General features: G+C 43.7%; 1 protein-coding gene across 2 annotated transcripts in view; it reads left to right on the forward strand.

Annotated features, from left to right (window-relative positions):
- Positions 1-24,318, forward strand: part of fryb (furry homolog b (Drosophila)) — a 439,334-nt gene that overhangs the window by 257,310 nt on the left and 157,706 nt on the right. For both annotated transcript variants that reach the window (XM_070892324.1, XM_070892325.1), the window contains exons 31-35: positions 1,397-1,568; positions 3,874-4,130; positions 14,036-14,182; positions 20,373-20,541; positions 22,651-22,741. In XM_070892324.1, coding sequence (XP_070748425.1) covers positions 1,397-1,568; positions 3,874-4,130; positions 14,036-14,182; positions 20,373-20,541; positions 22,651-22,741 — 836 coding nt within the window. The remainder of the gene's footprint in view (positions 1-1,396; positions 1,569-3,873; positions 4,131-14,035; positions 14,183-20,372; positions 20,542-22,650; positions 22,742-24,318) is intronic.

Below are 24,318 nucleotides of genomic sequence, written 5' to 3' on the forward strand. Positions count from 1 at the left end.
CCAGATATTTTATCTCAACATATTTCTGATAATTTGCTGGTCTAGGATGGACATCCGAAATTGTAATGTGATCCTTTTTATTCCTTAGCTCAGCTCAGAGACTCTATTTATTATTACTTGCAATATGTTTCTTTTCAAATGCTTTCCTAATAAGTAATATTACACCCCCTCCCTCTTCTCTTTTCCTATCCTTTCAAAAAAAATTATAGTCCAGAATGTTTAGCTCCTAGTTTGCTTTTGGTAAAGTCAAGTTTCAGTTAAAGCAACAACGACCAATGTTCCTTCTTTCTTCCAAAGGCAATATACTGTGGATGCTGGAAATCTGAAAATGATCTGTTGAATGTGAGGCTGGTTGGATGGATGATGGACCCTATTGTGGTTCTGGGAGGGAGGGAAAAGTGTGGGAAATGGGATGGGTACAATCAAGGATCCTGTCAACCATGGTGGAGGAGAATCCTCAGTTGAGGAAAAAGGAAGACATAAGCACTGGTGTGGAAGGTGGTATCAGTGCTTCCGATATGCCTTACGAAAGGTCACCAGCCTGAAAGGTTAACTCTGTTTCTCTCCCCACAGATGCTGCCTGGCCTGCTGATTATTTCCAGCATTTTCTGTTTATATTCTTCCAACTGGGTACTTTGGTTGCACTCTACCTCACATGATCTGAACCCCCCTTTATTTTCTGATTAAGGTCATGTTCACATGCTATGCATCCCTCCAGTTTGCAGCAGCAGTGGTGGAGCATTCTATCTGCTGTCCAAAAGCAACAGCCAGTGTAATGATTTTGCAGTATGTGACTGTTTAACAAAATATTTACAAAATATGAGTGTTAGTATGGACAATAATATTATGTTTCCAGTTTACTGCCATCTACAGTGTTTAAAGTGATACTGTCTTTTCAAAAAAGTGTGTAGTAAAACATTTTTCTTGTGGTTACTGAATACGGCAATATGTTGTTGCAAATCACTTACAAAACATTTTTTGTGTCACTTGCACTGTTCTCCCTCTGCAATGATAAAAGGCTGTGTAAAGAGGAAATTGTGTGTATTTTTCCACCATAATAGTCATCAAAAAGATTTTCACGGGTCCTATCAAACAATTTTCAACGTCAAATTAAATCTTTCAGCACTTTCTATACTCCTGACAGACAGAACACAGATGTTTCTGAAGTTAATTTGTGTGCTTCTGTATGAAAGGATTCAAGTTATTTGGAGTTTTGCTAGGTTTGAAACCCCTTGTGAAAATGAAACCACAAATCCAGCAGTTTTAGTCCAAGATTAACAGAAGACATAAATACTGTATAATGAATCCAGGACTCCCACAAATAATGTATTTATTGTATTTGTGCATCCAGTTAGAGTACACTATAATAGTTGATTTTACAATCTATTTTTTTCAGATCCTGGAAGCAAAACTATTCCTATATTCCAAAAAAGTGGCTGAGCAGAAACCTGATAGTATTCTGTTTGGAACACATGGACCATTACCTCATCTGTATTCTGTATCATTGTCTCAATTGTCAAATGAATTAGCTAGAATGTATCCTGAGCTCACACTTCCTATGTTTTCAGGTATTTCCTCATATATTAGATACATGATAACAATGGTTCTTTTAGGGCATATTTTTCTAGTGAATAATGAGCACAAATAAAAAGTGCACATGTGCACGTTGCAACCCCGGGGGGCGGGGGGAGGGTGTCGGGTTGTGGGGTCGGGGTGGTGAACGATTCTGAGGGGTCCGATCCCGACCCCGGAGTGTTCGATCCCCGACTAGGGGAGGAGAGATGGTCTGATGGGGGGGGGGGGGGGGGGGGCGGTACTGGTGGGAGCTTGAGGGGGTGGGGGAAAGCACTACTCCCCAAAACTGTCCTCGCTTCTCTTCAGCTGCTGTGTTTCCCATGGACTGAGAAACCTGTCTGGCCACGGTTGAACCTGCAAAGCAGGTTAAATCAGAGACTGCCAGACTCATTAAAATATTTAATTGGCCAACTTGCCTTCTCGGAACAGTTTGGCTTCCTGACCCTTGTCCCGCTTCCGTGGGTGAGCTGGAGTCAGGTTTGAGATTTTTCAAGTTTTAACATCTCACACGACCTCAAGCCACCCATTTTTGGGAGTTAATTTTCAGCCTAAATATTTAATTCATCCAAATCTGTAACCTACTGAGCTTTCCAGAAATATCACAATCAACAAATAAGAAAGCTTGGTTCACTGACCAGCATTTAGAAATCAGGTTTAATGCTTTGGACTAGAGGTTTGGGGGAACACCAATGGGGGAGAAATTCGATCGTGCCTCTGTTGTGGCATTAATCGAGGTGGAGCGGTACTTTTAGTGCCTTGAAAAAATTTGCGCCTCCCACCCAGAAATTCATTAAAATCGGTCGACGCGCTGACAGTGCTGCTAAATCAGCCATTGCACACCAGAGCTGGGGGGACGCTAACAAAAATGCCGACGTTAAATTTAACCAAGTCATTGCGCATGCGCCGAACTCTGATTCAGATCCCAGGAAAAGCCAAGTCTTAAAGGTGCGGCATAGTATTGCATCCATTAAAGTTTTCAAAATCACTTTTTCTCAAGCTGAACTCTTAATTCTGTCTGTCACTGCAAACTCGGATGCTCACCATCGTGCTATGTGTAAACGTTGTGCTGAATGTGATGTCCGAGGGAAGTGCTTCCTCATCCCTTTAAGTAGCCACCAGTTAACGACTCTGCAAACCTGTACCAACTGTTTTTCCAGACGTTGTTCTTGGCAGCCGCTAAATGAGGCAGCCGCACCTAATTTTCCGACCGGGACGCAAGTGTGGGCGTTGCACCAGGAATACATCAGGATCGGAGCGCGCCCCTTTGAGCCTCTAATGAATTTTGGGTCGGGGCGCTAAACACTATGCTCCCATTAACGCTCCCTCTGGCCGCTAACTGACGCGTTAGACAACTGAAAATCCAGCCCAATGAGTTTTTAGTAGACCCAAAGACCTAGAAATTCGATCGCACCCAAAACGCCACTTAAAGGCAGCCAGCATTTTTCTGAAAGGTAATTTTCTCACTTTGGTGTTTGTAATCAGAAGGAGCAGGAGTGCTCCTCTGGACCTTACAAGGAAAATTTAGGCCTTCCCTGCCCTCAGACCCTCTCTTTGCACCCAACATCCCACCTTTCCTTATTTACTACCATGAATGATCGCAAAACACAAATGTTTATGAGCTTTACTTAAGCAAAACATAAATCCTTAAATTCAGGAAGTAATCGAACAGCTCTGCCTGCCGATGTCTTTCAACCTGACGCCCAGGTGTAAAACTGGCATTGCTGATTGGCTGCCCATTATAGAAACAGCCCAATCTTCATTTTAGGTGGTTTCCATAAATGGCGGCCGATCCACTGGTTGTAAATCTACCCCAAAATTTCTAAAGTCAAGCATCTGAATATTGGCAGAAATCACAATGATTTGTATCACTAGGCAAAAGCTGTTACATTATTTTCTGCAATTATGGTTTATGATTTTCAAGCAGTACTGTTCCAACCCTGATGACAATCATAACAGTATGCATTTTCTTATACCTGAAAATAAACATTGTTACTTGAATAATAGTTTTTCTTTTGCAACATCTACAGTGCTGCAAGATATCTGTTTTCAGTATTTCTCCTTTATGTTTGGGATTTTCTTACAAACAGTCTGGAAAGTACTGAGAGTAATATTGTACAAATGTGACGTGAGTTAACACCTCCTTTACAATGCAAGGAATTTGTATCTTAAACATTAACCATACATATGATAACACGGTAATTTCTAGGCTATTTTGCACAGACAGGATTACTATTGCTACAAATATATTTTTAGAAATACTGACGGATCACAATGTTTTGTTTACATCTCTTTGACCAGAGGTTAGCCAGAGATTTCCAACCACTCACCCAAATGGCCGGCAAATTATGCTCACCTATCTTTTACCGTGGCTCCATAACATTGAGCTTGTGGATGGTGGACTTCTTCCCATAACATCAAACCCACAAACTCCTGAGGAACAAGCTAACTACAATGAGGAGGAAATGATTGAGGAGTATGGATTAAAAGGAAATGGCTGGGGATCTCCACAGGCCACTTCTTTGGTTCTTAATAACCTCATGTATATGACTGCCAAGGTAGTGTTGTTTTCCTTAATTATGAATGCCATGAATGTAATCAATTTCCTGTGCATTTTAACACTGTGAAAGGATTTAATTTTGACATATAAAGCATGAAATGGTTCAGTGTTCTCAACATTAATAATACATAATGTGCTAAATTTACCTTAATAGCATGCAGTGTTGCCTTTTTTGTTCAATAAAGATAAAACAGTATGTGGGGTAGATTTTCAATTTACCACCCAGGCATAAAGTTGTCATTGCAGATTAGTCACCCATTATAGAAACTGCCTGATTTTAATTTCCAGTAAAATCAATGGAAGTGAAAATGAGGAGGTTTCTATCATGGGCAGCAGATCCACAGTGACCATTTTCCACCTAGCAGCAAGTTGAAAATCTGCCCCGAATATAATATATTTCATAGAATCATAGAATGGTTACAGCACAGAAGGAGGCCATTCAGCCCTTCGAGCCCATGCCGACTCTCTGCAAGAGCCCTTCAGCTAGTCTCACTCCTCTGCCCTTTCCCCATAACCCTGAACATTTTTTGCCTTCAGGCACTTATCCAATTCCCTTTTGAAAGCCACAATTGAGTCTGCCTCCACCACCCTTTCAAGCAGTACATTCCAGATTCTAACCAGTCGCTGCGTAAAAAAGATTTTTTTCATGTCACCTTTGCTTCTTTCACCAGTCACCATAAATCTTTGTCCTCTGGTTCTCGACCCTTCCACCACTGGGAATAGTTTCTCTCTATCTACTCTGTCTAGACATCTCATGATTTTGAATACCTTGATCAAATCGCCTCTCAATCCACGTAACTGAACTCCATCATCCTTGGAATCATTCTCTTCAATCTTTTCTGCACCGTTTCTGAGGTCTTCACATCATTCCAAAAGTGCGGCACGCAGAATTGGACACAATACTCCAGTTGAGACCGAACCAGTGTTTTATAAAGATTCATCATAACTTCCTTGCTTTTGTATTTATGCCTCTATTTATGAAGCCCAGTATCCCGTATGCTTTTTAACCGTGTTCTCAACCTGCCCTGCCACCTTCAATGATTTGTGCACATATACCCCTAGGTCTCTCTGTTCATGCACCCACTTTAGGATTGTACCCTTTAGTTTATATTGCCTCTCCTCGTTCCCACCAAACTGTATCACTTCATACTTTTCTGTGTTAAATTTCATCTGCCATGTGTCCGCCCATTTCACCAGCCTGTCTATGTCTTCTTGAAGTCTATTTGGATATTGATAGTGAATCTTGATCTTCTGTTGCCCCTCTGGCCTATTTAATCTGGTGCACTTTCATGTTGTTATGCTTTAGTTATAATTACATTATTTTACTTTAGTGTAATATAACCAAAAACATCAGTAATATTGTCATTATTTACCTGTATCTGTAAGGAAAACTCATTTTACCCTCATATTACTTTTTTTACTTACATTACATTAGAGAAAAATTAGAGCAGAACATTCAACTTCAGTGAGCATGTAAAACAGGTGGCCAATCTGATAGCCCCCATTTTACAACCCCAGTGAAGTTGAAAGTTCCAAAGATATTCCTAAGTTTTCTGTTTGTGCTGTACAATGTCCTACCCCTGTACTAATGTAACCTGCTAGTAATTATATAAAAATCTGTTCTGATATGAAAATCCAATCTACCTAATTATATAGGTCAAAAAAATGATTGAACAGAAGAAATAGGAGCAAGAGTAGGCCATTGAGCCCCTCGAGCCTGCTCCACCATTCAATAAGATTGTCGCTGATCTGATCTTGGCCTCAACTCCACTTTCCTGCCTGTTCCCCATAACCCTTGGCTCCCCCTCATTGCCAAGTTGCCTTAGGAGATATGCATAAAGTATAATATATCTTTAAGATTTCTCGAAGTCTTACCAGTCATATTAAACATGGTCACATGGTATATCTATAAACTTTACCACAGTATATAAAATATTTAACGACCATTAAATGATCTTGCTGATGCAAACTGTTGTGTTCCTAACACAGATGAGACTGCACACAGGGAGGTTAAAGTAACAGTGACCTCAGTCTTTATTAAGACACTCCACAGTGAGGAATAGGCCTCAGGGGCCGGCTTATATACAGTGCTCCCAAGGGATGCTGGGATCCCTTGGGACTTCAGGGGATGCACTCCCTGGCGGCGGAACATGGGAGTGCATGCTTTACAGATACACAACACAAAAAATGTCTTATTTTGCAACAGTGCTCCTCCCATGAATGAACCCTTAGGCTGTAAGTGTTTGGTAATAAAAATAGGTCACTTTATTTGTGAGTCATCACACCCTTGCAGAACAGGCTGCAGGTGATATTACTCTTAAGTATAGTGTTGAAATTCTCAAAGGTTTAGCATTTAGAAACTATCACAGCGCTCACAGTGCTAATTAATTTATTGATCATTCCGAGAAGACTGAAAAAAAGTTGAAACCCAGTTCTATATCAAGTAACTGATAATGACACAATAGCTTGTCAGAAACATTTGTCACAATCACCAGTGTAAAATGTCAAACACATTCACATGGGGTATGACATTTAGCAAAATATATTTACATTAAGTCTCTCAGAAAAGTCACAAGCTTGCCCACCACACTATTCTCCAGTACAGCAACAGATTAGCACATATACACCATTCGCTAATATTGTAAGTATTAAAACAGAAAATGCTGGAACCATGCAGCAGGTAAAACTGCATGGCCAGAATCTTCCTGGCCCTGTGAGTGCGGGTTTGGGGGTGGGCCCACTGTCAAGATGGCTTTGTTTGACAGCGGGTCGGAATCTCGGTCTGAACCTGCCTCCGTGTGAGTTTCTCGGCTGTCAGGTCGGCGTTCGGATAGCAGACGGTGGGACAGGTAATTAACATAATTAAAAGGTACTTAAATGCTAGTTAAGAGGTTTAAAAGCCATCCCTCAGATTTCACGGCAGGTAAGTGGAGTCGAGTTCTCAATGGCTCTCTATTGCTTTGGCTAGTTGACAGCTGCAGAAGTGGTATAAAAGCTGCCATTTCACAGCTGTTGACTTTACAATGTCAGAATCTGAAGCCTTCAAGTTTTGGAAGAGATTTTTGAGCTCTATGCACTTTAGAAGTGTTTGCAGTTAACTCCTAAGAGCAACCTCTCTCACCATTGAGAGGGCACTTCAGTCATCTCAACTCACCTGCATTCTATTCCAGCAGCATCAGGGCCCTTGAAAATCTCACCTTGGTTCTTAGAATCCCATCACAATCAGCCCCAACACCAACATTACCAGACACACCAGAATCACCAACAACACCGCAATCACCTGATGCTGCACAGTACACAGGGCATCAGCACCCGACCACATTGCTGCCCTGGAGGCCAGTAATGGCCTCACCATGGCCACATTTACTTCACTTCACGCTGTACACCCTGACTGCCACATGATGTGCCAGGTTGGCACCACCCCACACCAGCTCCATTACATATCCCTGCAATGTGCAATCCATTCCTTTCACACTCATCACCATTGTAGGGGGTATCCTTATGTCTCATCATTCACTGCAACTCATTAAGCTCACAAATCTGTCCAAGAATGCAAAGTCCCAGAAACATAGAAAATAGGTACAGGAGTAGGTCATTCGGCCCTTCGAGCCTGCACCACCATTGAATAAGATCAAGGCTGGTCATTCACCTCAGTACCCCTTTCCTGCTTTCTCTATATACCCCTTGATCCTTTTAGCCATAAGGGCCATATCTAACTCCCTCTTGAATATATCCAATGAACTGGCATCAATAACTTTCTGTGGTAGCGAATTCCACAGGTCAACAACTCTCTGAGTGAAGAAGTTTCTCCTCATCTCAGTCCTAAATGGCTTACCCCTTATCCTTAGACTGTGTCCCCTGGTTCTGAACTTCCCCAACATCGGGAACATTCTTCCTGCATCTAACCTGTCCAGTCCCATCAGAATTTTGTATGTTTCTATGAAATCCCCTCTCATCCTTCTAAACTCGTGAATACAGGCCCTGTCAATCCAGTCTCTCCTCATATGTCAGTCCTGCCATTCCGGGAATCAGTCTAGTGAACCTTCGCTGCATTCCCTCAATAGCAAGAACGTCCTTCCTCAGATTAGGAGACGAAAAGTAAACACAATATTCCATGTGAGGCCTCACCAAGGCCCTGTACAACTGCTCCTATACTCAAATCCACTAGCTATGAAGGCCAACATACCATTTGCCTTCTTCACCGCCTGCTGTACCTGCATGCCAACTTTCAATGACTGATGTACCATGACACCCAGGTCTCGTTGCACCTCCCCTTTTCCCAATCTTCCGCCATTCAGATATTATGCTTTTATGTTTTTGCCACCAAAGTGGATAACCTCACATTTATCCACATTATACTGCATCTGCCATGCATTTGCCCACTCACCTAACCTGTCCAAGTCACCCTGCAGCCTCTTAGCATCCTCCTCACAGCACACACCGCCACCCAGCTTAGTGTCATCTGCAAACTTGGAGATATTACACTTAATTCTTTCATCTAAATCATTGATGTATATTGTAAATAGCTGGGGTCCCAGCACTGAGCCCTGCGGCACCCCACTAGTCACTGCCTGCCATTCTGAAAAGAACCCGGTTATCCCAACTCTTTGCTTCCTGTCTGCCAACCAGTTCTCTATCTATTTCAGTACTTTACCCCCAATACCATGTGTTTTAATTTTGCACACCAATCTCTTGTGTGGGACCTTGTCAAAAGTCTTTTGAAAGTCCAAATACACCACATCCACTGGTTCTCCCTTGTCCACTCTACTAGTTACATCCTCAAAAAATTATTGAAGATTTGTCAAGCATGATTTCTCCTTCATAAATCCATGCTGACTTGGACCGATCATGTCACTGCTTTCCAAATGCGCTACTATTTCATCTTTAATAATTGATTCCAACATTTCCCCCACTACTGATGTCAGGCTAACCGGTCTATAATTACCCATTTTCTCCCTCCCTCCTTTTTTAAAAAGTGGTGTTACATTAGCTCCCCTCTAGTCCATAGGAACTGATCCAGAGTCGATAGACTGTTGGAAAATGATCACCAATGCATCCACTATTTCTAGGACCATTTCTTTAAGTACTCTGGGATGCAAATTATCAGGCCCCAGGGATTATTCGGCCTTCAATCTCATCAATTTCCCGAACACAATTTCCCGTCTAATAGGAATTTCCTTCAGTTCCTGCTCCTCACGAGATCCTCGGTCCCCTCGTATTTCCGGAAGGTTATTTGTGTCTTCCATCGTGAAGATAGAACCAAAGTATTTGTTCAACTGGTCTGCCATTTTTTTTGTTCCCCATTCTAAATTCACCTGAATCTGACTGCAAGGGACCTATGTTTGTCTTCACTAATCTTTTTCTCTTCACATATCTATGGAAGCTTTTGCTGTCAGTTTTTATGTTCCCAGCAAGCTTCCTCTCATACTCTATTTTCCCCCTCATAATTAACCCCTTTGTCCTCCTCTTAATTCTAAATTTCTCCCAGTCCTCAGGTTTACTGCTTTTTCTGACCAATTTATATGCCTCTTCTTTGGATTTAACACAATCCTTAATTTCCCTTGTTAGCCACGGTTGAGCCACCTTCCCTGTTTTATTTTTACTCCAGACAGGAATGTACAATTGTTGAAGTTCATCCATGTGATCTTTAAATGTTTGCCATTGCCTATCCACCGTCAACCCTTCAAGTATCATTCGCCAGTCTATTCTAGCCAATTCACGTCTCATACCATCGAAGTTACCTTTCCTTAAGTTCAGGACCCTTGTCTCTGAATTAACTGTGTCACTCTCCATCTTAATAAAGAATTCTACCATATTATGGTCGCTCTTCCCCAAGGGGCCTCGCACAACAAGATTGCTAATTAGTCCTTTCTCATTACACATCACCCAGTCTAGGATGGCCAGCTCACGAGTTGGTTCCTTGAAATATTGGTCTCGAAAACCATCCTGAATACACTCCAGGAAATCCTCCTCCACCGTATTGCTACCAGTTTGGTTAGCCCAATCTATATGTAGATCAAAGTCACCCATGATAACTGCTGTACCTTTATTGCACGCATCCCTAATTTCTTGTTTGATGCTGTCCCCAACCTCACTACTACTGTTTGGTGGTCTGTACACAACTCAACTAGCGTTTTCTGCCCTTTGGTATTCCGCAGCTCCACCCATACAGATTCCACATCATCCAAGCTAATGTCCTTCCTTACTATTGCGTTAATGTCCTCTTTAACCAGCAACGCTACCCCACCTCCTTTTTCTTTCTGTCTATCATTCCTGAATGTTGAGTACCCCTGGATGTTGAGTTCCCAGCCTTGGTCACCCTGGAACCATGTCTCCGTGATGCCAATTATATCATATCCGTTAATTGCTGCCTGCGCAGTTAATTCGTCCACCTTATTCCGAATACTCCTCGCATTGAGGCAGAGCCTTCAAGATTGTCTTTTTAACACACTTTGCCCCTTTAGAATTTTGCTGTAATGTGGCCCTTTTTGATTTTTGCCTTGGATTTCTCTGCCCCCGACTTTTACTTTTTCTTTTTTCTCTCTTTTGCTTCTGCCCCTATTCTACTTCCCTCTGTCTCCCTGCATAGGTTCCCATCCCCCTGCCATATTAGTTTAACCCCTCCCCAACAGCACTAGCAAACACTCCCCCTAGGACATTGGTTCCGGTCTTGCCCAGGTGCAAACCGTCCGGTTTGTACTGGTCCCACCTCCCCCAGAACCGGTTCCAATGTCCCAAGAATTTGAATTCCTCGCTTCTGCACCACTCCTCAAGCCACGTATTCATCTTAGTTACCTTGTCATTCCTAATCTGACTAGCACGTGGCATTGGTAGCAATCCTGAGATTACTATCTTTGAGGTCCTACTTTTTAATTTAACTCCTAGCTCCCTAAATTAAGTTTGTAGGACCTCATCCCATTTTTTTACCTATATCGTTGGTACCAAAATGCACCACGACAACTGGATGTTCACCCTCCCCCTCCTGAAAATAAAGATTTCAATGTTTGACAGCACATCAACATTAACTATACATGAACATTAGCTAAAGGACTGAATGCCTACCTTTGTGCGTTGATAGTTGGTATGATTGGACAAGGATGAGTGTGAGCAGTGGCTAGTGAAATGGGGAACTGATAATGTAGATAGAGAGAGACACAGATGGGTGGAGGTGCAAGATAAGTTGGTGTGAGTTAGGATTGTGCAGGGGTAGACTAGGGAAGGCAGAGAGATCGGGTTATGATGAGTGGCACAGCAGGATGAGATTGAGTGTGGCTTTGCAGTAGCGCTTCGTAATCTACTGAGATCATTGAAAGGTTTGCGCCACCGCAGCCAGCTCCTCCAGACGACATCCCTGCTTCTCCAGACAACATCCCTGCTTGCGCCCGCATGTGTAATGTGCAACCAGGCTGCGTTGATCTCCTGGGAAAGAGAACCTCCCTGCGTGCTGTGATTCCCTCCTAAGCATCTGGAGGGAGTCACGGGAGAGCCTGGGTGCAGCTGTCCACCTTTGTGTAGTGCTTGTCAGTGTTTGCAGTAACTCAGTGCTGCAAAAGACTGACAGATGAACTGTCAAAAAATAGTTGGGCATGGTCCCTTTAAGGAAATCGGCTGATGACGCATCATCGGATGACGTCATTAGACCCACTTCCAATTAATTGGCCAGGAAACCCGCAGGTCAGGCTTAACAAGCCCCAGTCACGGAAGATTGCTGTTGGAGGGTGGGCTGCTGCTGGGAGTGCATTCCCTGCACACCACTGATGCCACTCGCACCCGTTGGCGAAATCGCGGCCCATCTGTGGAAAGAGGAAAGTAGGGTCAACGTTTCAGGTTGATGACCTTTAATTTGGTTCTGACGAAAGGTTATCAACTTGCAACATTAATCCTAAATTCCTCTCTACTTGGATGTTGTGAATGCTTCCAGAATTTTCTGTTTTGATTCCAGATTTCCAGAAGCGACAATATTTTTCTTTTTAATAGTTTTAAGTATGCAGACAGTGTAGCCTTAAAGGCAGGTAACAGTACTGTTCTCATCATATAAGTCACCAGTAGTAGGGAAGACACAGAACCTGCTTTGCCCCAAATTTATTCATGTCTTATCTTCCTAATCCATTCGAAAAAAAATGTGTAGTGATACACTATTGAGCTGCAGAAAGAAGTTATTTAGTGGAATGAAGCTTATTTAAATGCAAATTTCCTTCTTCGTTAAAATGCCAAAAACAACCAAACAATCTTAGGGATGCTCTAAGTAGATGTAAGGAGGAAGGAAAGGTTGGAGAATTTGGGAACCCATACATGTTGTCTATATCTCCTAGCAGTTGTTGAACACTTCAGAATAGTTTGTCTCCTTGTCGGCTTATTCAGGATAAATGGATTAGGGATTTAAAAATTATCTTCAAATGGTGGTTTGGGAGGTGGGTGGAGAAGAAAAGAAATAGGAGAACACCAGGAACAGAAATGTACAATACTTAACAACTTGTATTTATATAGGTAGTGACATGTCCCAAGGCACTTCACAGGAGTATTATAAGACACAAAATTTGACACCGAGCCGCATAAGGAGAAATTAGGGCAGGTGGCCAAAAGCTTGGTCAAAGAGGTAGGTTTTAAGGAGCGTCTTGAAGGAAAAAAGAGGTAGCGAGGTGGAAAGGTTTAGGCAAGGAATTCCAGAGCTTAGGGCCTAGTCAACAGAAGTCACAACCACCAATGGTTGAGCGAATATAATCAGGGATGCTCAAGACGGCAGAATTAGAGGAGAGCAGACATCTCTGGGAGTTGTGGAGCTAGAGGAGATTACAGAGATAGGGAAGAGCGAGGTCATGGAGGAACTTGAAAACAAGGATGAGAATTTTGAAATCGAGGCATTGCTTAACCAGGAGCCAATGTAGGTCAACGAGCATAGGGGTGATGGGTGTGTGGGACTTGGTGCGAGTTCGGACATGGGCAGCTGAGTTTTGGATCACCCCCAGTTTACATAGAGTAGAATGTGGGAAGCACGTGTTCGGGGTCCAGAACAAGCGAGGGCCCAGGGGCAGCACGATACAGCCCACACTGCAATATGTGTGCGCACTAGGTCCGTGCAGCAGAGCAGGTCTCCAGTCGTCTTGGTTAATCCTTGCTACTGGACCACGACCTAGCTCTGACAAGCCCGTGTGGTGGCTGGTGTGCAATGGTCACTACACGTTAAAAAAATCCAAGCACAGGCATCTTCCACCCTTCAAGATTTAGTTCGGACCTGGAATTTTTGGTCCATCATTGAAATACCTGTGAACTTTTTGACGTGGAAGCAAGTCATCCTCGGTTCGAGGGACCGCCTATGATGATGATGATAATATTCAAGACTAGAGGTAACAAAGGCATGGATGAGGACTTCAGTAGCAGATGAGCTGAGGCAAGGGTGAAGACGGGCGACCTTACAGAGGTGGAAATAGGCAGTCTTAGTTATGCTACGGATATGTGATCGAAAGTTAATTTCAGGATGAAATATGACACCAAGGTTGTGAACAGTGGTTCTGCCTCAGCGAGAAGTTGGGGAGAAGGATGGAGACAGTAATGATTGGTTCCATTTGTCAGTAATTATAAAGGACAAATTGTTCCTTTGATTAAATGTCAAAGCCCAAAGCAGAAGATACTTCAAACAAAAGAGAGGTTATCACTGACATTGATGGCACTTAGAATCACTGGCACTCCAGCACAGAAGGAAGCAATTCAGCTCATCATGTCTCTGCCAATGCCAGCTCTTCAACTACTCTAATCCTATTTCTCTGCCCCCTGTATTCTATATTCCATGGATTGGGGTGGAGAATAATAATTTATTTTGAATTCTGTACCCCGTTTGGGGCAGAGGGCAATTTCGGCCACTTAAACTCATAATTAAAAACAATATTTTTTTGGTTCTTTTTCCAGTATGGAGATGAAGTTCCTGGATCAGAGATGGAAAATGCCTGGAATGCACTGGTAGACAATGAAAAATGGAGCAATAATCTCAGGATTGCCCTGCAATTTCTGGTCAGCCTTTGTGGAGTTAGCAGTGATACATCTCTTCTGTTGTATGTGAGTAGCTTTGGCCAGCAATACATATGATATACTGTTAATTTCACAATGGCAGGTGTGCACAATTGGTGAATAATGCATAGCAGGAGAAACCTATCTACATCTGCAATATTTTTAGTATTTTAAGCAATGAAAGTTCACTCATTACTGTATTTTATACACCTCATTTAGGAATCAATTAATATTGCAAATTATGCTGTTTGTTTTTCAAAGTTGTTATCAAATGTTGCTTTTCATATATATTTCTATAATTGCATGGAATTTGCACTTGATGATCCAAATTAATGGGCTACAATTTCTGCTAAATGAACTGGTCTTGCAAAGACAAAGACCAGGAAATCAGACACCAGTGCTCCCACCTCGTGGCCACTGGAAAACTTCTCAGTTTTCACTCAGGTTAAAATGCATATATATTAGGATAGAGGACTTTTTGTTAGGGTGAGATTTAGCTGTTTTTTGCAGGAAATGCTGGATTTATTTTTGGATGTTTTATTCTCTATTTTTAATCAAAGTCTGTATAAAATGTTTACTTAGAACCAGTTGATTCACTGGGGGAATTTTAACCTGGAGGAGCACGTGGGTCTGGGTGAGGATAGGGGTGAAAACCAGAAAAAATAGGGAGCATAACCCCTTCAGGAGAGGAGGGTTACCTATTAACATATGTTAATTGCTCAATTGGAGCGATATTTCAACTCCCTTTCAAATTTAACGGCACATCTGAAACTCGCCAGTGACAGCAAGGCGAGAATACAACGATAATTGAGGAGGCTGAATCACACTCAAAGAAATACTGCAATAAATACCCAGGGCAAATTTGCCGCGCGCCCCATTTGGAGGCGGTAACATTCCAGGGCCGGGACATTTATCGCAAGGCCCGGAAATTCCGCCCCTCAACAGTGGCGGAGCGCTAATGGAGGCACTCCACGTCCATGGAGGGTTGCTCCCGGGGCGGTAGCGTGATGCTGAGTCCAGTGCCTCGCCAGCAACATCAGTGCTACGTAGATGTTACGCATAGCGTTGACACGGCAGAATGCCCCTCCCCTTCAATTAAAGGGCAGGGCCGCTGCACACTCTGCAGTCCCTTTGGTGGCCACCAGGGATGCCTTCGACCGGGTCAACAACCCGGCACCCAAAACAGAGTGCCGGGCTGCAGGATGGTGGCCTGGTTAAGGCGAGGGCCACCACTAATGGGCCGATAGAAGAATCGGCCGACAGAAAAATATGGCAGCCCATGGCACAACTGGCCTCCCCTTTAAAGGGTACCCCGGCGGCGGATGTCTGCCCGCAAAGCTGGCACCATCCTCGCTGCCCGTGGGGCAATTTCCCCCTCGGGGTACAAAGGGGTCGGGGTGGTGAGGGTGAGGATCCCAGAATACACACATTCACTCCACCTCAGTAAATAAATGTGAGCTACCGAGTTCCGTCCTGCTTGGCAAGTCAATTTAAAGTGAATGATGGGGTTATTGTTAAATGTATTCCAGTTTCAGTAATAATGATTGAAGATGAAAGAAGGCATAGCAGGGAAAACATCCAGGTTGAACTGCCTGCATCCTCCATTGTCCCATCCTTCACAAATTGTGGCTCAGCACAGTGTCAGTGGTACAGCTATGCCATCTACTGCAAGGAGATCTGTAGCCAGCCTTCACTATAGGGATGATGCTGCCACTGATAATCAAAGTCAACTCCTCTCTTAACTTCACTTCCTCCACTTCCTTCTAAGCAGCATATGATCATCCACCGTATCAGTCAAATTTCTACCATAAATGTCCAAGTGTTTGCTGCATGGTTAATCAAACAGGGGTAACACTGCCTCCTGCTTTCTCACTGAGTGGCAATAAGAGCATGACATGGCTACCCAGTTTCATCACACTGCTGGATTTCCCAAAGTACAGAAAATTATTGGCCATCCCTGTAGCCCTCAAGGCAGCAAGTTACTTCTCCTTCTTTAATACCTCCATTTGCTCCTCCTGACCTGTGTACTTTGATTCATCTGGTGCAAACGCCTAAAGCTTACTAATGGCATCTTCCAAGGTGTGTATAGCTGTGCTGGTGATTTCAAATGTTGCTGAGAATGATACATTTGTGTATGGTGTAAGGAGCTTCTTCTGGATTACTGGCTGTGCTGACACTGATCTTCCGGGCCTACAGTAACAGAAGAGAAATGATAGTAAAATGGTGGGCACTACTTATTACTGAGCACAGAGGCCCGAGGTTTACAACATGCCTGAGGTGCCTGGCATGTCGTGTTAGAGTTGGCAAGCGCAAAGCGGGTGCAAGCTGTAGGCTAGGCTCATTGGACCCCTGACTTTGATACAAATTATATAGCCATCCCACAATTTGACTGCAGCATCTTGGTGACGCTCCACCCATTTGGAACAAGAGCTGATGAGGAGACTACTGTTAGAAGACAAAAATAAATGTGGGCATCCATGCCCTTTCACATTCTTGCACAATGCCCCCCCGCCCCAATCCCCGCCTATATTGGCTCTCAGTCCCTCAACAACTCAGATTTAAAATGATCATGCTTATATTTAAATTCCATTATAGTCTCATCTCTCCCGATCTCACAACTTCCTTCACTACTACAACCACTCCCAGACTCTGACTCTGGCCTCGTGCATTCCCCCCACCCCCACTTTAGATTCCCTCCCCCATTGGCTGCCATGCCTTCATCTGCCTAGGCCCCATGCTCTGGAACACCCTCAAACCTTGCCATCTGCTTCCCCTCCTTTACGATCCACCTTTTTAACAACCTTTTGGTCACCACTCCTAATATCTCCTTCCTTGAATGATGTCCATGTTTTCCTTAGAATCATAGAAATTTACAATACGGATGGTGGCCATTCAGCCCATCATGTCTGTGCAAGCTAAAAAAGATCGATCGAGCCAAATTCCACTTTCCAGTCTTGGTCCATAGCTTTGTAAGTTATGGCACTTCAAGTGCATATCCTAGTACTTTTTAAATGCAATGACGGTTTTTGCCTCTACCACTCTTTCAGGTAGTGAGTTCCAATCGCCCACTAGCCTCTGGATGAAAATGTTTTCCTCAACTCCCATTTAATCCTTCTACAAATTACTTTAAATCTATGCCCGCTGGTTATTGACCTCTTTGCTAAGGGAAATAGATCCTTCCTATCCACTCTATCTAGGCCCCTCATAATTTTATACACCTTAATTAAGTTTCCCCTTGACCTCCTCTGTTCTAAAGAAAACAACTCCAGCCTATCTGATCTTTCCTCATTGCTAAAATTCTCCAATCCTGGCAACATCCTCAGAAATCTTCTCCCTACCCTCTCTAGTGCAATTACATCTTTATTGTTGTGGTGACCAGAACTGTACGCAGTACTCTAGCTATGACCTAACTAGTGTTTTATACAATACAAGCCTGACCGCCCTGCTCTTATAGTCTATGCCTCGCCAATAAAGGAAATTATCCTGTATGCCTTCTTAACCACCTTATCTACTTGTCCTGCTACTTTCAGGGATCTATGGACATGTACTCCAAGGTCCCTCTGATCCTCTACACTTCTCAGTATCCTACCATTGATTGTGTATTCCCTCACCTTGTTAGCCATCCCCAATTACATTACCTCACACTTCTCCATACTGAATTTAATTTGCCATTTTTCTGCTCACTTGACAAGTTCATCGATATCTTTGTGCAATCTACAGCTTTCTTCCTCACTATCAACCACACGGCTAATTTTTGTATCATCTGGAAACATCTTAATCATGCCACCTACATTGAAGTCTAAGGGACCGAAATTGCCCCTTTCCTTAAGGCCTGTTACCACCACAAATTGGCGGCCACGCTGTGGAGTGGAGTGGTCACCAACTTTTGGTGGAATGGCCACTGCTAACCCAATTGCTCTCCCAAGTTTTCCCGGCGGTGCCCCAAACCCCCCCCCATCCTTACCGCTCCTCTGCTGCCAATCAGTGTTAAGCACGTCATCACTGTGTGCACCGCCGATCTAACCGATCTGACAGTGGCATGCCCCTCGGAAAATCGTCTGCCCGCCTGGCGGTGCCAAAACAACCTTTTCCCCGATGGTCCAGTGAGGCTGTGGCCTTTTGTGGCAGCTGTGCAGCTTCCCTTAAAGGGGAGGGCTCACTGACTTTGTCGCCATGTTTTTTTTGTCAGCCGACTGGCAGGTCAGCCCGACAATTATGCCCTCGGGTTCAACTGGGCTGCCAACAGGCAGCCTGGCACCCCCTCTTGGGTGCCAGGCTGCTGGCCTGGCCAAAACCCTCCCTGGTGGCCCAGTGGACCGAAGTTTAAAAAGCGCAGAGGTTCTCCCCTTTAAGTGAAGGGGAGTGACATGACGACGCGGCACCATGATGACAACATCGCGGCGGTGAATACGCGCCACCGCAACTTCCGCACCTCAGTTGTTGTCAACGCCGCGTTTTTGCCCCTTAGGTGTAGTCACCACCCCCCATTATGACCGACTTCCTGATGAAAACAAAAAAAAACAAAGTGGAATTTCCCGAAAGAGTTCACCACAGCTGCGATAAAAAACATCGAAACGGGTGGGGGGCAATTTGTAGTACATTGATATATTCCACAAAAGAAGGAACCAAGTACTGGACCCTGCAGAACCCCACTGGAAACAGCCTTCCAGTCACAAAAACACCCGTGGACCATTACCCTTTGCTTCCTGCCACTGAGCCAATTTTGCCACTTTCCCTTGGATCCCATGGGCTTTTACCTTTCTGACCAGTTTGCCATGTGGGACCTTGTCAAAAGCTTTGCTAAAATCCAAATCTATCCCTTTCTCCCTTTTCAAACAAAGGTACAATGCTAGCTGTTCTCCAGCACTACACCTGTAGCCAGAGAGAATTGGAAAATGATGGTCAGAGCCTCCGCTATTTACTCCATTGCATCTCTTAACAGGCTGGGATACATCTCATCCGGGTCCGCCGATTTATCTACTTTGAAAGATGCTAAACCCCTTAATATTTCTTCTCTCACTATGTTTATCTCATCTAATATTTCACACTCCTCCTCCTTAATGACAATGTCTGCATTGCCGCTCTCTTTTGTGAAAACAGACGCAAAGTATTCATTAAGAACCATACCCACATCCTACACACACTGGTTATCTTTTTGGTCTCTAGTAGACCCTACTCTTTCTTGAGTTATCCTCTTTCCTATGTATTTATAAAACATCTTTGAGTTTTGTTTGATTTTACTTGCAATATTTTTTCAAGCCCTCTCTTTGCTTTCCTAATTTCCTTTTTAATTTCACCCCTGCACTTTTTATACTCCTCCAGGCTTTCTGCAGTATTTAGCTCTGGGAATCTGACATAAGCTTCCCTTTTTTGCCATATCCTACCCTGTATGCCGCTTGACATCCAGAGGGCTCTAGATTTGAGATTATGGTAACATATTTACTCGTTGAATGCCTCCCACTGCTCTGCCACTGATTTACCTTCAAGTAATTGTTTCCAGTCCACTTTTGCTAAATCACATCTCAGCTGAGTAAAATTGGCCTTTCCCCAATTGAGAAATTTTACTCGTGGTCAGTCTTTGAACTTTTCCATAACTACGCTAAATCTAATAAAAATGCTGATACCTCTTCCACCTGCCCAGCTTCATTTCATAAAACTAGGTACAGAAAAACTAGGTACTAGGTACAGGTGTTGGGCTTGTTATGTACTGGCTAAAAAAAGTTCTTCTGAATGCATTTTAAGAAATCTGCACCCTCTATACCATTTAAAATGTTTCTAACCCAGTTAATATTAGGGTCGTTTGAATCCCCTATTACTGCCCTATTGTTTTTGCACTTCTCAGAAATTTGCTACATATTTGCTGTTTTATCTCCCTCTGACTATATGGGGATCTGTAGTACACTCCCAGCAATGTGATCGCCCCTTTATTGTTCTACAGTTCAACCCATATGACCTCATTTGATGATCCTTCTAACATATCATCCCTTCTCACAGCTGTAATTGTTCCTTTGACCCCCATATGACCTCATTTGATGATCCTTCTAACATATCATCCCTTCTCACAGCTGTAATTGTTCCTTTAACCAATATTGTGATGGTCCCTCCTTTTTTATCCCCCTCTCTATTTTGTTTGAAAAAACCATACACCTCTATAAAGTGCATTTGGACGTTTTCTACATTAAGTGCATTATATCAAAATTGTTGTTTCTGTAATAAATGTGAATCTATCATGTTTCAGATAAAGAAAGTAGTAATCTACTTGTGTCGTAATAACACTATTCAGACAATGGAAGAGTTGTTGTTCGAGATGCAACAGACAGAACCTGTAAACCCTGTTGTCCTGCACTGTGATAATCCACCTTTTTACCGCTTTGCTGCAAGCAGTAAGACTTCCACAGCTGCATCAGGTGAGACAAAAGTGTTTTTAATGGATTTTGGTGTACTGCTGTCACTTAAAGGGGAGGGACACTGCGAGGTCTACTTGGCGCCCACTGGGCCATCAGGGAGGGCTTCGGCTGGGCCAGCGGCCCGGCGCCCAAGAGAGGGAGTCAGGATGCCTGTTGGCGGCCCGCCCGAAACCATGGCCCCAATGTCGGGCCGACTGCAGAGTCGGCCAACAATTAAAATAAAATGCCCTCCTCTTTAAGGGCGGACATGCCGCCCAGTCACTGCCAGCTTCCCACTGCACGAAGCTGTCGGCACCAACCAGCGGTCGCTCGACTGTTTGAGGGCAATGTCGCTCCAGGACAAGGACCAGGCGGTGCACGCTCCAATGACATCATTATCACCGCTCGCACAGGAGCAGGGCGGATACCTACTCCGTCTCAAAAAATCAAGAGGGCAATGTCCCAATTGTCGGAGAGTCCGCCCAAACTTCTTTCCACCCCGTTATCACCTCTTTGAGATGGTAACTACTCTTTTTAAAAAAGGGGCAATTACGGCACCCAGGTATTTGTTTCCTTATCAGGTTGGAGATAAAAAAAAATCCAAATTGCTATTTGTGATATTAGCATACAAATGCTTAGTATATTTCTATGACATTTCTTTATTTATTAGTTTAACACAGACATGAACTGCTTTATTTCAAACAAAACATAATTAAATGTAATCTGAAGCAAAAACATAAAATGCTAAAGATGCTCAGCAGGTCAGTTCTGAGTAAGGTTTATATCTGAAACATCAACTGACTCGTGTTTTATCAGGATGCTGTCTGACCTTCAGAGTTCCAGCATCTATAGTATTTTTCTTTCTGTTTAATTTTTATGAGTATCGATACTTATTCAAATCCATCACTAGTTAGCTGTACGAAGAAATAGTGTACACTAACTTTATTGAATCTGAGAAAACGTCTCAGACGTAGTGCTGAAAATTGCAGTACAGGTTGGACCTCTCTGGTCCGACACCCTTGGGATCTGACCGGTGCCGGATCAGAGAATTTTTCGAACTACGGGAGGTCAACTGATGAAAACGCTGCTGACAACGACCTGGACGCATTCTGCGCATGTGCTGCGCAGAAGCCTACCGCGCAGCATTTAGTCGTCCAGAATCACTCCGTTTTTTAAAAATCCTCAGGCCCATCTTCGGCACCTCAGTCAGTGCCTGCTCTTCCCTTCTCTTTCCTTGTCCGACCCGTTTACCTCAGTGGACACCAATACCAACACCTCAAAAAAATCACATCCATACACACAAAAAAAACTGGAGATCGAAGATAAAGTGGAGGATAAAGTCGAGGAGAGATGCCAACCCATACCCACAATCCTACTCCTGGCGCCAGTCCATGTGTAAGCCGTGAGTAGAACCTGACTGGTGGAAGCGGCAGCCTCCTCGCACTGAGACACACACACACACAAAACAACCCCCGAGACCGTGGCGGCCCATACACATACAGCGGTTCTTGCAGCGTGGAGTGTGCGATGGATCCTGAGATGGAGAGTCAGAGCCTGCCTCCCTCACCGACCCCCGAGCAGGTTAGAGCGCTTTTCACAATGCACAGACACAGACCCCTCAGAGAGGGACAGCCAGAGAGAGAGGGCGAGCTGCAGGCATTGCCATTGTGCAACATGCGCACGCTCCGTGCCTGTGGCTCCTGCTCGCAACCTATGGGCGTGGTCTCCAGCACCAGCAGAACCTGCACTGACTGATAGCCGCTCCAGCCAATCGCCGCGCACATTCACTGATTGACAGTCGCTTCAGCCAATCGCTATACACACACACCGCAGTAGCACCCCGGTTCATCCCAGCCTGCACGCTGCAGCACCGCTTAAAGGGGCAGTCCACGCCGGGACTGATGCCAGACCAGGGATGTTTCCGGACTAAAGTTTCCCAGACTGGAGAGGTACAACCTGGACACGTTAATGCTTCTGTTGGAACAGCAGACAAAGGAATGTCATGCAAATTTGCAAAGTATTCATATGCTAGTCTTTTATTAAACAGAAAAACGCACTCTTGCCAGATTGTTAAAGCCATTATTGAGTAACCTGTGTCATTGTGTCGATTAAATATAATTATTGTTACAGGAACTACGTCTAGCACCAACACTCTGGTAGCTGGACAAGAAAGTTTCCCAGAAATAGATGAGGGCCGAATGATGAAAGAAACCGAGGAGAGGTTTGTGTGAAATCTTAAATCTCATCAATAGCTTATCTGTGCTAAAAATTGTAGTACAGTATTTCTTCGTTAAGTGACAGCTAAATAGTGATGGATTTGGTTAAGTACCAGATGGCTTCAAGTTCAGCAAAAATGTGTACAATACTCTTCATAAAAAGTTTTTTCTATGTTACAGCATATAAATTGTACCCTAAGATACAACCCTAACCTGCAAACGGATATAGACAGGCTAAGTGAGTGGGCAAAAATTTGGCAGATGGAGTATAATGTTGGAAAGTGTGAGGTCATGCACATTGGCAGAAAAAAAATCAAAGAACAAGTTACTATTTAAATGGAGAAAGATTGCAAAGTGCTGCAGTACAGCAGGACCTGGGGATACTTGTGCATGAAAATAAAAGGTCAGTATGCAGGTCCAGCAAGTGCTTTGGAGGCAGTTCAGAGAAGGTTCACTAGGTTGATTCCGGCGATGAGGGAGTTGACTTATGAGGAAAGGTTGAGTAGGTTGGGCCTCTACTCATTGGAATTCAGAAGATTGAGAGGTGATCTTAGCAAAACGTATAAGATTATAAGAGGGCTTGACAAGGTGGATGCAGAGAGAATGTTTCCACTGATGGGGGAGACTAGAACTAGGAGGTATAATCTTAGAATAAGGGGCCGCCCATTTAAAACAGATGAGGAAAAATGTATTTTCTCAGAGGGTTGTAAATCTGTGGAATTCGCTGCCTCAGAGAGCTGTGGGACATTGAATAAATTTAAGACAGAGATAGACAGTTTCTTAACAGATAAGGGAATAAGGGGTTATGAGGAGTGGGCAGGGAAGTGGACCTGAGTCCATGATCAGATCAGCCAAGATTGTATTAAATGGCGGAGCAGGCTCAACGGGTCATATGGCCTACTCCTGCTCATATTTCTTATGTTTTTAGGCTTTTATCTTACATAAGAACATATGTGGTGAAGTATGTTTGGTGTGTTAATTTGAAATGGTCTGTGCACATTCTACTACATGTGGAAGCTTAAAAAATATTGGGGATTAATTTCCGCAGATAGGGCACAGCGCAAACACACCTGGTTTATGTTCAGTAAATTATAGCCTTTCTTCCAGTCTATAAAGATAGCTGACATTATTTGGAGTGGGGGTTAGTGAAGGCCAACTAATGCAATTATCCCGAACCCTAATCTGGTCCAGATACTGTACCTTTTAAGAAGCATCTCACATCTATTCAGAAGCTCCAGGCTGACGTGATAACTTCATGTACTGCCCTGTTTCCTGAGATCGTGTAAGAGCATAAGAATTTTACGAATAGAAAAAGTTGTTAGAGTCAATGGAGCCAAAATTTAGAATCCGGATAAGGCCCATTACTGCTGTTTTGCGGCAGCCATGCGGCAGATTCCATTGGCCGCCATGATCCAAATTCACCATGGGGATTTTTCGGGCGGTCCCCACTTCCACCTCGCTGCTGCCAACTGCATCAGTTGTGTCATCAAAGAGTGCACAGCCGCTCTCCCGCACCTCCATCCCACTCCGCATGAAATTTACCTCAGAAAATCCTTGATCCGCCGCACGTTGCCACCAACAG

This window comes from Pristiophorus japonicus, chromosome 10 (genome assembly GCF_044704955.1).
Source record: "Pristiophorus japonicus isolate sPriJap1 chromosome 10, sPriJap1.hap1, whole genome shotgun sequence".
Taxonomy (NCBI): Eukaryota; Metazoa; Chordata; class Chondrichthyes; family Pristiophoridae; genus Pristiophorus; species Pristiophorus japonicus.